Source organism: Cherax quadricarinatus, chromosome 83 (assembly GCF_038502225.1).
Source record: "Cherax quadricarinatus isolate ZL_2023a chromosome 83, ASM3850222v1, whole genome shotgun sequence".
NCBI classification, from domain to species: Eukaryota; Metazoa; Arthropoda; class Malacostraca; order Decapoda; family Parastacidae; genus Cherax; species Cherax quadricarinatus.
In genome coordinates this window covers 5,949,020-5,961,519 of record NC_091374.1, presented here as the reverse complement: position 1 = coordinate 5,961,519, position 12,500 = coordinate 5,949,020, and the positions used below count along the sequence as shown (strand labels likewise).

At 47.4% G+C, this 12,500-nt stretch overlaps 1 protein-coding gene across 3 annotated transcripts in view; it reads right to left on the bottom strand.

Annotated features, from left to right (window-relative positions):
- LOC128702212 (leucine-rich repeat and fibronectin type-III domain-containing protein hattifattener) overlaps positions 1 to 12,500 on the bottom strand; it is a 95,858-nt gene that overhangs the window by 41,335 nt on the left and 42,023 nt on the right. For all 3 annotated transcript variants that reach the window (XM_070102771.1, XM_070102773.1, XM_070102772.1), the window contains exons 2-5: positions 11,513 to 11,978; positions 9,282 to 9,497; positions 8,758 to 8,932; positions 7,973 to 8,148 (exon numbers count right to left, since the gene is read on the bottom strand). In XM_070102771.1, coding sequence (XP_069958872.1) covers positions 7,973 to 8,148; positions 8,758 to 8,932; positions 9,282 to 9,497; positions 11,513 to 11,978 — 1,033 coding nt within the window. The remainder of the gene's footprint in view (positions 1 to 7,972; positions 8,149 to 8,757; positions 8,933 to 9,281; positions 9,498 to 11,512; positions 11,979 to 12,500) is intronic.

Genomic DNA, 12,500 nt, shown 5'->3' with positions numbered 1-12,500 from the left:
TTAGAGAGGGCTCAGGGTGGGTTGAGGGCGGGTTAGAGAGGTCTCAGGGTGGGTTGAGGACGAGTTAGAGAGGTCTCAGGGTGGTTGAGGGCGGGTTAGAGAGGTCTCAGGGTGGGTTGAGGACGGGTTAGAGAGGTCTCAGGGTGGTTGAGGGCGGGTTAGAGAGGTCTCAGGGTGGGTTGAGGGCGGGTTAGAGAGGTCTCAGGGTGGGTTGAGGGCGGGTTGGAGAGGTCTCAGGGTGGTTGAGGGCGGGTTAGAGAGGTCTCAGGATGGGTTGAGGACGGGTTAGAGAGGTCTCAGGGTGGTTGAGGGCGGGTTAGAGAGGTCTCAGGGTGGGTTGCGGGCGGGTTGGAGAGGTCTCAGGGTGGGTTGAGGGCGGGTTAGAGAGGTCTCAGGGTGGGTTGAGGGCGGGTTGGAGAGGTCTCAGGGTGGGTTGAGGGCGGGTTAGAGAGGTCTCAGGGTGGGTTGAGGGCGGGTTAGAGAGGTCTCAGGGTGGGTTGAGGGCGGGTTAGAAAGGTATCAGGGTGGGTTGAGGGCGGGTTAGAGAGGTCTCAGGGTGGGTTGAGGGCGGGTTAGAGAGGTCTCAGGGTGGGTTGAGGGCGGGTTAGAGAGGTGTCAGGGTGGTTGAGGGCGGGTTAGAGAGGTCTCAGGGTGGGTTGAGGGCGGGTTAGAGAGGTCTCAGGGTGGGTTGAGGGCGGGTTGGAGAGGTCTCAGGGTGGTTGAGGGCGGGTTGGAGAGGTCTCAGGGTGGGTTGAGGACGGGTTAGAGAGGTCTCAGGGTGGGTTGAGGGCGGGTTAGAGAGGTCTCAGGGTGGGTAGAGGGAGGGTTAGAGAGGCCTCAGGGTGGGTTGTGGGGGGGTTAGAGAGGGCTCAGGGTGGGTTGAGGACGGGTTAGAGAGGTCTCAGGGTGGTTGAGGGCGGGTTTGAGAGGTCTCAGGGTGGGTTGAGGACGGGTTAGAGAGGTCTCAGGGTGGTTGAGGGCGGGTTAGAGAGGTCTCAGGGTGGGTTGAGGGCGGGATAGAGAGGTCTCAGGGTGGGTTGAGGGCGGGTTGGAGAGGTCTAAGGGTGGTTGAGGGCGGGTTAGAGAGGTCTCAGGGTGGTTGAGGGCGGGTTAGAGAGGTCTCAGGGTGGGTTGAGGACGGGTTAGAGAGGTCTCAGGGTGGTTGAGGGCGGGTTAGAGAGGTCTCAGGGTGTGTTGAGGGCGGGTTAGAGAGGTCTCAGGGTGGGTTGCGGACGGGTTAGAGAGGTCTCAGGGTGGTTGAGGGCGGGTTAGAGAGGTCTCAGGGTGGGTTGAGGACGGGTTAGAGAGGTCTCAGGGTGGTTGAGGGCGGGTTAGGGAGGTCTCAGGGTGGGTTGAGGGCGGGTTAGAGAGGTCTCAGGGTGGGTTGAGGGCGGGTTGGAGAGGTCTCAGGGTGGTTGAGGGCGGGTTAGAGAGGTCTCAGGGTGGGTTGAGGACGGGTTAGAGAGGTCTCAGGGTGGTTGAGGGCGGGTTAGAGAGGTCTCAGGGTGGGTTGAGGGCGGGTTAGAGAGGTCTCAGGGTGGGTTGAGGGCGGGTTGGAGAGGTCTCAGGGTGGGTTGAGGGCGGGTTAGAGAGGTCTCAGGGTGGGTTGAAGGCGGGTTGGAGAGGTCTCAGGGTGGGTTGAGGGCGGGTTGGAGAGGTCTCAGGGTGGGTTGAGGGCGGGTTAGAGAGGTCTCAGGGTGGGTTGAGGGCGGGTTAGAAAGGTATCAGTGTGGGTTGAGGGCGGGTTAGAGAGGTCTCAGGGTGGGTTGAGGGCGGGTTAGAGAGGTCTCAGGGTGGGTTGAGGGCGGGTTAGAGAGGTCTCAGGGTGAGTTGAAGGCGGGTTAGAGAGGTCTCAGGGTGGGTTGAGGGCGGGTTAGAGGTCTCAGGGTGGGTTGAGGGCGGGTTAGAGAGGTCTCAGGGTGGGTTGAGGGCGGGTTAGAGAGGTCTCAGTGTGGGTTGAGGGCGGGTTAGAGAGGTCTCAGGGTGGGTAGAGGGAGGGTTAGAGAGGCCTCAGGGTGGGTTGAGGGCGGGTTAGAGAGGGCTCAGCGTGGGTTGAGGGCGGGTTAGAGAGGTCTCAGGGTGGGTAGAGGGCGGGTTAGAGAGGTCTCAGGGTGGGTAGAGGGAGGGTTAGAGAGGTCTCAGGGTGGGTTGAAGGCGGGTTGGAGAGGTCTCAGGGTGGGTTGAGGGCGGGTTGGAGAGGTCTCAGGGTGGGTTGAGGACGGGTTAGAGAGGTCTCAGGGTGGGCAGAAGGCGGGTTAGAGAGGTCTCAGGGTGGGTAGAGGGCAGGTTGGAGAGGTCTCAGGGTGGGTTGAAGGCGGGTTGGAGAGGTCTCAGGGTGGGTTGAGGGCGGGTTAGAGAGGTCTCAGGGTGGGTAGAGGGCGGGTTAGAGAGGTCTCAGGGTGGGTAGAGGGAGGGTTAGAGAGGCCTCAGGGTGGGTTGAGGGAAGCCGGAAACCCACTACTTCCGGGTATCTTGCAGAACATATCAGGTCCCGCCCACCACCCACGTTCACCCCAACCCCACCCAGGGAGCCACCCACCCCACCCCCTTCACCCCCAAGAATCAATATATGAACAGAGATAATGAACAGTAAAGAGATAAAATGAACAAAACGGTAATTACATAGAAAAGAAAACCATAAGGCTCTCCTCCATCTGGCTCACACACCTAGCATTATTATTATTAGTAGTAGTAGCATAAACAAGTGGTATTTATTGCATTTTCCGACCAGCAACTCTAGCTTTTAGCTCTTGCTCCTGGTCTCTGGTTCTGCCAAACACACAGGTGCCAGGAGCTAAGGCTCGACACACACACACGCGCGCGCGCGACAATGGATGGGGGGACATGATAACGACATATAAAATACTGAGAGGACTCGACAAGGTGGACAGAGACAGGATGTTCCAGAGATGTGACACAGCAACAAGGGGTCACAATTGGAATTTAAAGACTCAGATGAGTCACAGGGATATTAGGAAGTACTTCTTCAGTCATAGAGTTGTCAGGAATTGGAACAATCTGGAGAGTGATGTATTGGAGTCAGGATCCATACATAGCTTTAAGAAGAGGTATGATAAAGCTCGCGGAGCTGGGAGAGAGTGAAACTAGCAGCGATCAGTGAAAAGGCAGGGCCAGGAGGTGTGAATCGACCCCTGCAACCACAACTAGGTGAGTGCACAAGGTCTGAGGACCAGTTTACATGGTAACGGACGGAATCAGTGAGATCGTGAACCCGGATTATTATTATTACAATCAAGGGGGAAGCGCTAAACCCGGAGGATTATACAGCGCCTGGGGGGGGGGGGATGTGGAAGGCATTCAGGCTTAATTTGGGGAACTGGAGCACAGATCCAATTCCCTAAATCAAGAGCCCCTCACGACCCCTTCCTTGAGGGGTCGTGAACCCGGAGTCGCCCGTCACTAACCGGGTTCGTTAAGACGTGTTTACACTATAATTTACACACCACTATTATTATTTACACTATTTGGAAAATGGGCAGCCTGGAAATCGAACTCTGGTCTCTTTGATTGTGAGGAGGCTTTATCAATATGTGATGGTTCTCCTGCCTCACCTTTCTCCCTCTCATCTCAGAATCTAGTGAGAACATACAGCGTCCCCAACCCACACCTCGTAGCATCCTCAGGGGTGGGGGGGGGGGTTAATAAAACGTTCAACGTTTCTCTCGCAGACATGATCTGGGAATCAATGAGCACTTGGGTAGGTGTTATGTTCATTGGTCGTCTACACTATGACGTGGCGTGCGCTGACTGGTCTTCTTCATTAAGACCTGTGCTGATTGGGCCTCCTTAACCATGACAGAATAGTGCAGTAGCACATTAAGTGTTCCCACCATGTAACTATTATACACACTAGTACGAGTGTTCCCACCATTTAACTATCATACTAGTACGGGTGTTCCCACCATGTAACTATCATACACACTAGTACGAGTGTTCCCACCATGTAACTATCATACTAGTACTAGTGTTCTCACCATGTAACTATCATACACACTAGTACTAGTGTTCCCACCATGTAACTATCATACACACTAGTACGAGTGTTCCCACCATGTAACTATCATACACACTAGTACGAGTGTTCCCACCATGTAACTATCATACACACTAGTACTAGTGTTCCCACCATGTAGCTATCATACACACTAGTACTAGTGTTCCCACCATGTAACTATCATACACACTAGTACTAGTGTTCTCACCATGTAACTCTCATACACACTAGTACGAGTGTTCCCACCATGTAACTATCATACACACTAGTACGAGTGTTCCCACCATGTAACTATCATACACACTAGTACTAGTGTTCCCACCATGTAACTATCATACACACTAGTACTAGTGTTCTCACCATGTAACTATCATACACACTAGTACGAGTGTTCTCACCATGTAACTATCATACTAGTACTAGTGTTCTCACCATGTAACTATCATACACACTAGTACGAGTGTTCCCACCATGTAACTATCATACACACTAGTACGAGTGTTCCCACCATGTAACTATCATACACACTAGTACTAGTGTTCCCACCATGTAACTATCATACACACTAGTACTAGTGTTCCCACCATGTAACTATCATACACACTAGTACTAGTGTTCTCACCATGTAACTATCATACACACTAGTACTAGTGTTCCCACCATGTAACTATCATACACACTAGTACTAGTGTTCCCACCATGTAACTATCATACACACTAGTACTAGTGTTCCCACCATGTAACTATCATACACACTAGTACGAGTGTTCTCACCATGTAACTATCATACTAGTACTAGTGTTCCCACCATGTAACTGTCATACACACTAGTACTAGTGTTCCCACCATGTAACTATCATACACACTAGTACGAGTGTTCCCACCATGTAACTATCATACACACTAGTACGAGTGTTCCAACCATGTAACTATCATACACACTAGTACGAGTGTTCCCACCATGTAACTATCATACTCACTAGTACGATTGTTCCCACCATGTAACTATCATACTAGTACTAGTGTTCTCACCATGTAACTATCATACACACTAGTACGAGTGTTCCCACCATGTAACTATCATACACACTAGTACGAGTGTTCCCACCATGTAACTATCATACACACTAGTACGAGTGTTCCCACCATGTAACTACCATACACACTAGTATGAGTGTTCCCACCATGTATCTATCATACACACTAGTACGAGTGTTCCCACCATGTAACTATCATACACACTAGTACGAGTGTTCCCTCCATGTAACTATCATACTAGTACTAGTGTTCTCACCATGTAACTATCATACACACTAGTACGAGTGTTCCCACCATGTAACTATCATACACACTAGTACGAGTGTTCCCACCATGTAACTATCATACACACTAGTATGAGTGTTCCCATCATGTAACTATCAAACACACTAGTACGAGTGTTCCCACCATGTAACTATCATACACACTAGTACGAGTGTTCCCACCATGTAACTATCAAACACACTAGTACGAGTGTTCCCACCATGTAACTATCATACACACTAGTACGAGTGTTCCCACCATGTAACTATCAAACACACTAGTACTAGTGTTCTCACCATGTAACTATCATACACACTAGTACTAGTGTTTCCACCATGTAACTATCATACACACTAGTACACGAGTGTTCCCACCATGTAACTATCATACTAGTACGAGTGTTCCCACCATGTAACTATCATACTAGTACGGGTGTTCCCACCATGTAACTATCATACTAGTACGAGTGTTCCCACCATGTAACTATCATACTAGTACGGGTGTTCCCACCATGTAACTATCATACACACTAGTACTAGTGTTCCCACCATGTAACTATCATACTAGTACTGGTGTTCCTACCATGTAACTATCATACACACTAGTACTAGTGTTCCCACCATGTAACTATCATACTAGTACGGGTGTTCCCACCATCTAACTATCATACACACTAGTACTAGTGTTCCCACCATGTAACTATCATACTAGTACTAGTGTTCCCACCATGTATCTATCATACACACTAGTACTAGTGTTCCCACCATGTAACTATCATACACACTAGTACTAGTGTTCCCACCATGTATCATACACACTAGTACGAGTGTTCCCACCATGTAACTATCACACACACTAGTACTAGTGTTCCCACCATGTAACTATCATACACACTAGTACTAGTGTTCCCACCATGTAACTATCATACACACTAGTACGGGTGTTCCCACCATGTAACTATCATACACACTAGTACTAGTGTTCCCACCATGTAACTATCACACACACTAGTACTAGTGTTCCCACCATGTAACTATCACACACACTAGTACTAGTGTTCCCACCATGTAACTATCATACACACTAGTACGGGTGTTCCCACCATGTAACTATCATACACACTAGTACTAGTGTTCCCACAATATAACTATCATACGTACTAGTACTAGTGTTCCCACCATGTAACTATCATACACACTAGTACGAGTGTTCCCACCATGTAACTATCATACACACTAGTACTAGTGTTCCCACCATGTAACTATCATACGCACTAGTACTAGTGTTCCCACCATGTAACTATCATACACACTAGTACGAGTGTTCCCACCATGTAACTATCATACACACTAGTACGAGTGTTCTCACCATGTAACTATCATACACACTAGTACGAGTGTTCCCACCATGTAACTATCACACACACTAGTACTAGTGTTCCCACCATGTAACTCATACACACTAGTACGAGTGTTCCCACCATGTAACTATCATACGCACTAGTACTAGTGTTCCCACCATGTAACTATCATACACACTAGTACGAGTATTCCCCCATGTCATTATCATACACACTAGTACTAGTGTTCCCACCATGTAACTATCATACGCACTAGTACGAGTGTTCCCACCATGTAACTATCATACACACTAGTACTAGTGTTCCCACCATGTAACTATCATACACACTAGTACGAGTGTTCCCACCATGTAACTATCATACTAGTACTAGTGTTCCCACCATGTAACTATCATACACACTAGTACGAGTGTTCCCACCATGTAACTATCATACACACTAGTACGAGTGTTCTCACCATGTAACTATCATACACACTAGTACGAGTGTTCCCACCATGTAACTATCACACACACTAGTACTAGTGTTCCCACCATGTAACTCATACACACTAGTACGAGTGTTCCCACCATGTAACTATCATACACACTAGTACGAGTGTTCCCACCATGTAACTATCATACACACTAGTACGAGTGTTCTCACCATGTAACTATCATACACACTAGTACGAGTGTTCCCACCATGTAACTATCATACACACTAGTACGAGTGTTCCCACCATGTAACTATCATACACACTAGTACGAGTGTTCCCACCATGTAACTATCATACACACTAGTACGAGTGTTCCCACCATGTAACTATCACACACACTAGTACGAGTGTTCTCACCATGTAACTATCATACACACTAGTACGAGTGTTCCCACCATGTAACTATCACACACACTAGTACGAGTGTTCTCACCATGTAACTATCATACACACTAGTACGAGTGTTCCCACCATGTAACTATCACACACACTAGTACGAGTGTTCTCACCATGTAACTATCATACACACTAGTACGAGTGTTCCCACCATGTAACTATCACACACACTAGTACGAGTGTTCTCACCATGTAACTATCATACACACTAGTACGAGTGCTCCCACCACATAACTGTCACACAGAATAGTGTACTAGCACACCGTGAGCGTATCTAATACCGTTGCAAATTAAATGATAAGTACTCACCCGTAGTTGAGTGAATATTACGTACACGTAGTTGAGTGAATGTTACGTACTCACCCGTAGTTGAGTGAATTTTATGTACTCACCCGTAATTGAGTGAATGTTACGTACTCACCCGTAGTTCAGTGAGTGTGTTGAGAGCCTCGGTGGGGAAGTCTGTGATGAGGTTGTTGAGGAGGGAGAGTGAACTGAGGGTGTCGTTGACGCCAGCGAAGTCCTTGACCTGGAGCGTCTGCAGGAGGTTCCTCTCGATGTTGAGAGCCGTGAGGGAGTGCAGGTTCCTCAGAGCTCCTGCACCAACACCGGCAAAGAGGAGAAGGTTTTTAAAATTGGTTTTCTCTGAAAAAGGGAGAGTCTTTGGGGCATTATTGAAAGGTGTCACCAACTACAAGGCCGAGGGACTGATTACCTCATCTTTTGTATATAGTTCTACAGTCTTCACATTATATCCTTGTACTGATAAAGCCACTGGTTGGCGAAACATCTACAAATATACACAGATGTTTCACATTTGTCTAATTCTTCATCTTGTCGGTATCACATAATTGATGTATACGAGGCTGGTCACACAGGAACCACGAGTGAGATGAACCTTGACAATTTCCATCTCAGAAAAACCATCTCATGAACCAGTTTCTCTTGCAGCACCCACACTCCCTCACCACTTTCCCTCCCTTCCTTCTCCTTCCCCTCCTTCCCAAACCTCTCCATTCCACCCCTTACACACACACACACACACACACACACACACACACACACACACACACACACACACACACACACACACACACACACACACACACACACACACACAAGACCAGATATTGAAACAAATATTTAGAGGCTGGACGAGGAGCCTACGCCTCAACCCCCAGCAACTATAAGAGGGTGAGCACTCACCTCCTTCGAGGCTACGTATTTGGTTCTGGGCGATGTCTAGGAAGGCTAGAACTGGCAGGTTCCTCAGTGCTGGGGGCACATTCCTCAGCTTAGTGCCCTTTAAGTTAAGATTCTTGAGTGAGCCTTCAAGACCCTTGAAGCTCTGCCCAGAGAGCGAGAGCTCATTGTCAGCCAGCTGTAAAGACCAGGTATCTTAGTGACCAGATGTGACCATCACTGAATGACCTTCCTTGGTTCAACGTTCACAAGAAATACATTATTGCGTAAGTTAGTTGCCAGAATATTAATCAGAGGAGAGGCATATCATAGTTAACACAGCTTCAGTGTAACTTTTAAATTACCTGCAAGGTACTTTTAAATTACCCTCAAGGTTCCTTTAAATGACCTTCAAGGTAGACTTAAATGACCTTCAAGGTAGACTTTTAAATAATTTTCAATGTAAACTTAAGTGGATTCAAGATAGACCTTTAAATGGCCTCCATGGTAGGTTTAACTGACCTTCAAGATAGAGATTTTTAAATTACCTTCAAGGTAGAGAGACGGAGGCCTTTAAAAGCCTCATCAGGGATGGAAGTGATCTTGTTGCCTGAAAGATCAAGCAGCTTGAGTTGACGAAGACGGGTGAGGGCAGGTGTGGGCACACCTGTTAACCTGTTGTCTTGCAGGTTGAGGTTGACTAGAGTGTTCTCCAACCCTTTGAAAGCTCCTTCGCTGATGTTGAAGATCCCACACGAAGAAAACTGCAACACAACACGTCATTAGTCACAGAGTTGTCACTAAAGATCCCACACGAATAAAACTGCAACACAACACGTCATTAGTCACAGAGTTGTCACTCAAGATCCCACACGAATAAAACTGCAACACAACACGTCATTAGTCACAGAGTTGTCACTAAAGATCCCACACGAATAAAACTGCAACACAACACGTCATTAGTCACAGAGTTGTCACTAAAGATCCCACACGAATAAAACTGCAACACAACACATCATCAGTCACAGATTTGTCAGAAAGTGGAATAATCTGGAGAGTGACGTAGTGGAGGCAGGATCCATACATAGCTTTAAGAAGAGGTATGACTTTGTCAATGGTCCAAGTCGGACCGAAACGTCGTCGTAAGCTTCTCTCTTTTGTGTGCGGGTTATTTGTGTATGTGTAAAGCTCATGGAGCAGGGAGAGAGTAGACTTAATAGCCACCAGTGAAGAGGCGGGGCCAGGAGCTGTGAATCGACCCCTGCAACCACAAGTAGATGAGTACATTTGACTTGTGTCACAGCAATACAAGGAAATGATTTCTCTGTATTGGTGGGCGAAACGTTGTTTTGATGCAGTCTGCATACCTGTGGTGTGTCTTAAAATGGGTGTTGTAAAACGTGGAGAGAGAGAGAGAGAGAGAATTTTTCCCCAGGATGTCTCGAGTCTGGAACACATTCGTACAGCATTATGATGTCAACGAGATAAAGACAGTTGATCAAATGAAAATGCTGGCCCACAGATGGCTCTAACTTCATCCTGTTCCCTACTTATGTTTCATAACAATAAAAATGCTTTCAAATCAGCTAATGTAGGTAACAGCTCTTAGCTTGTCAATAAAGCTAGGGATCTTTAACCTAACATTGTCAAACTCTGTGTAAAGAGAGAGAGGGAGAGGGGGGGAGAGAGAGAGAATTTTCACAAGCGGTTGGAGGGACAAACTATATGATAAAGATTAGGTTAAGAATGGGGAGGATTAAGATAAAAATGAGAGGTTAAGAAAGAGGGAGAATATATTAAGAATTCGGAAGAGTAAATTAAGAATGAGGAAGATTAGGTTCAGAATGAGAAAGATTGGCAGAATATCCTAGGAAAAAAATATTTCTTGATTCTCAGACTGGGAAAGATTGAGGAATGGTATAATGTGAGGGAGTGGTGGTAGTAGTGGTTGTTGGTGGTTGTTGTTGGTGGATAGTATGGTGGTAGTGGTTGTTGGTGGTGGTGGTTGTTGTATGGTGATTGTTGGTGGTTGTGGTTGATGTATGGTGGTAGTGGGGATTGCTGATTGGTGGTGGTGAAGGCTGATATCAGGAAAGCCAGTAGGATCCGCTAAGTTGGCTGATACCCAATGTGTGTGTGTGTGTGTGTGTGTGTGTGTGTGTGTGTGTTTGCTTTACGGGACGTGCACGCATCTGGAATCCCTAAGTCATGTTGCTATAGGTGTGGTCTCTCTCTCTCTCTCTCTCTCTCTCTCTACGGATGTTGAAGAGTGCTGGATTATTGTTGGATGTGGAAATATAGCGTTGGAGTATACAGGGGCAGTGAAGCAAACCGTTGTAGACATTGCTGGAGAATAAAGTCACTGGTGGAGAAGAAAGAATCACTTAGTGATGGAGTAACACTGGAGAACTGAGCATACACAGAACTGGGGAGGGGAGGACAGTGTTTGGAACTTATGGTGGTGGAATACTGTGTTGAGAGCATCTGATACTCTTGACGGAGACTAGGCAGTTTCAGATGTAGTCTTGAAGAGCTTATAAAAGTACATTGACCTGAATATTGTCTATAGTGGATATTACCTAACGTTAGATATTGTATCATCTGGATATTAACTTACGTTAGATATTGTATCATCTGAATATTACCTTACATTAGATACTGTTTCATATGGATATTACCTTACGTAGATATTGTCTCATCTGGGTATTCCTTCATCCGGGTATTCTCTCACTTGAGTATTCCCTCACTTGGGTATTCCCTCACCTGGGTATTCCCTCACCTGGATATTCTCGATGAGAAGACCATCAAAGGTGCGTGGATTGAGGACACTGACACGGGTGTTGTTGACGTAGAGCAGGTCGAGGGGCACGTCAGCCACGGAGCCCTGGTGAAGCACGGTCATCAGCAACGTGAAGTTCACCGCCGTGCACTGTATGGAGAGCTCGTTCTGCACGTTGTACGCGCACAGGCACGACCCGTTCAGTTCGGCGATCTCCCGCGGCCACGGGCACTGCGAAGTCGCCAAAGAGGCGGCCAGCGCCAAGACCAGCAACAGCAGAGTGGGGACTTCGAAGCTCGGAGCTCCGTAGCTGATCGCTACTGTTACTGCTGTTTTTCTTGGAGCTCCGTAGCTGGTCACTGTTGTTACTATGCTTGAGCCGTTTTTTCTTTTCCCTTCTCGTGAGGCATTTCTTCTCCTTGTTTGTGTTCTTGTGTTTATGCCGTTGTGCGTTAGCCAGTCCATCCTGTGGAAGAAAGAGTTGGAGGTTAGATGGATATGAGAGAGAGAGAGAGAGAGAGAGAGAGAGAGAGAGAGAGAGAGAGAGAGAGAGAGAGAGAGAGAGAGAGAGAGAGAGAGAGAGAGAGAGACCAGATCAGTAATCACATAATAATAATAATAACGGATATACTCGTTTGACCGGAGAGGGCAAGAGAGTGAGCTAGCGGGCGTGAGGGCGTGCGAACGCTAAGACACGATCGTGGATATGCTGTCAAAAACAACGCCGCCCACTCGTGTCTAATAACACGTTGTTGGGAGTGGAAGAGGAGGGTAAAGGAAGGAGGGAGGGATTGAGAAAGGAAGGTTGAAAGGAAGAGAAAGGGACCTGGGAAGTCTAACAGCAACAGGTCTAACCTGTAGAGGTTGCAATGCGCCCCGCAAGTCTTTCCCAATATGTCTTGACAAAAGACATGCCTCATGTCAGCTACCAAAGGTCTTGACTAAAGACCCCCCTGCCCCATCAACCACAACCAGTCTTTCCCAACAG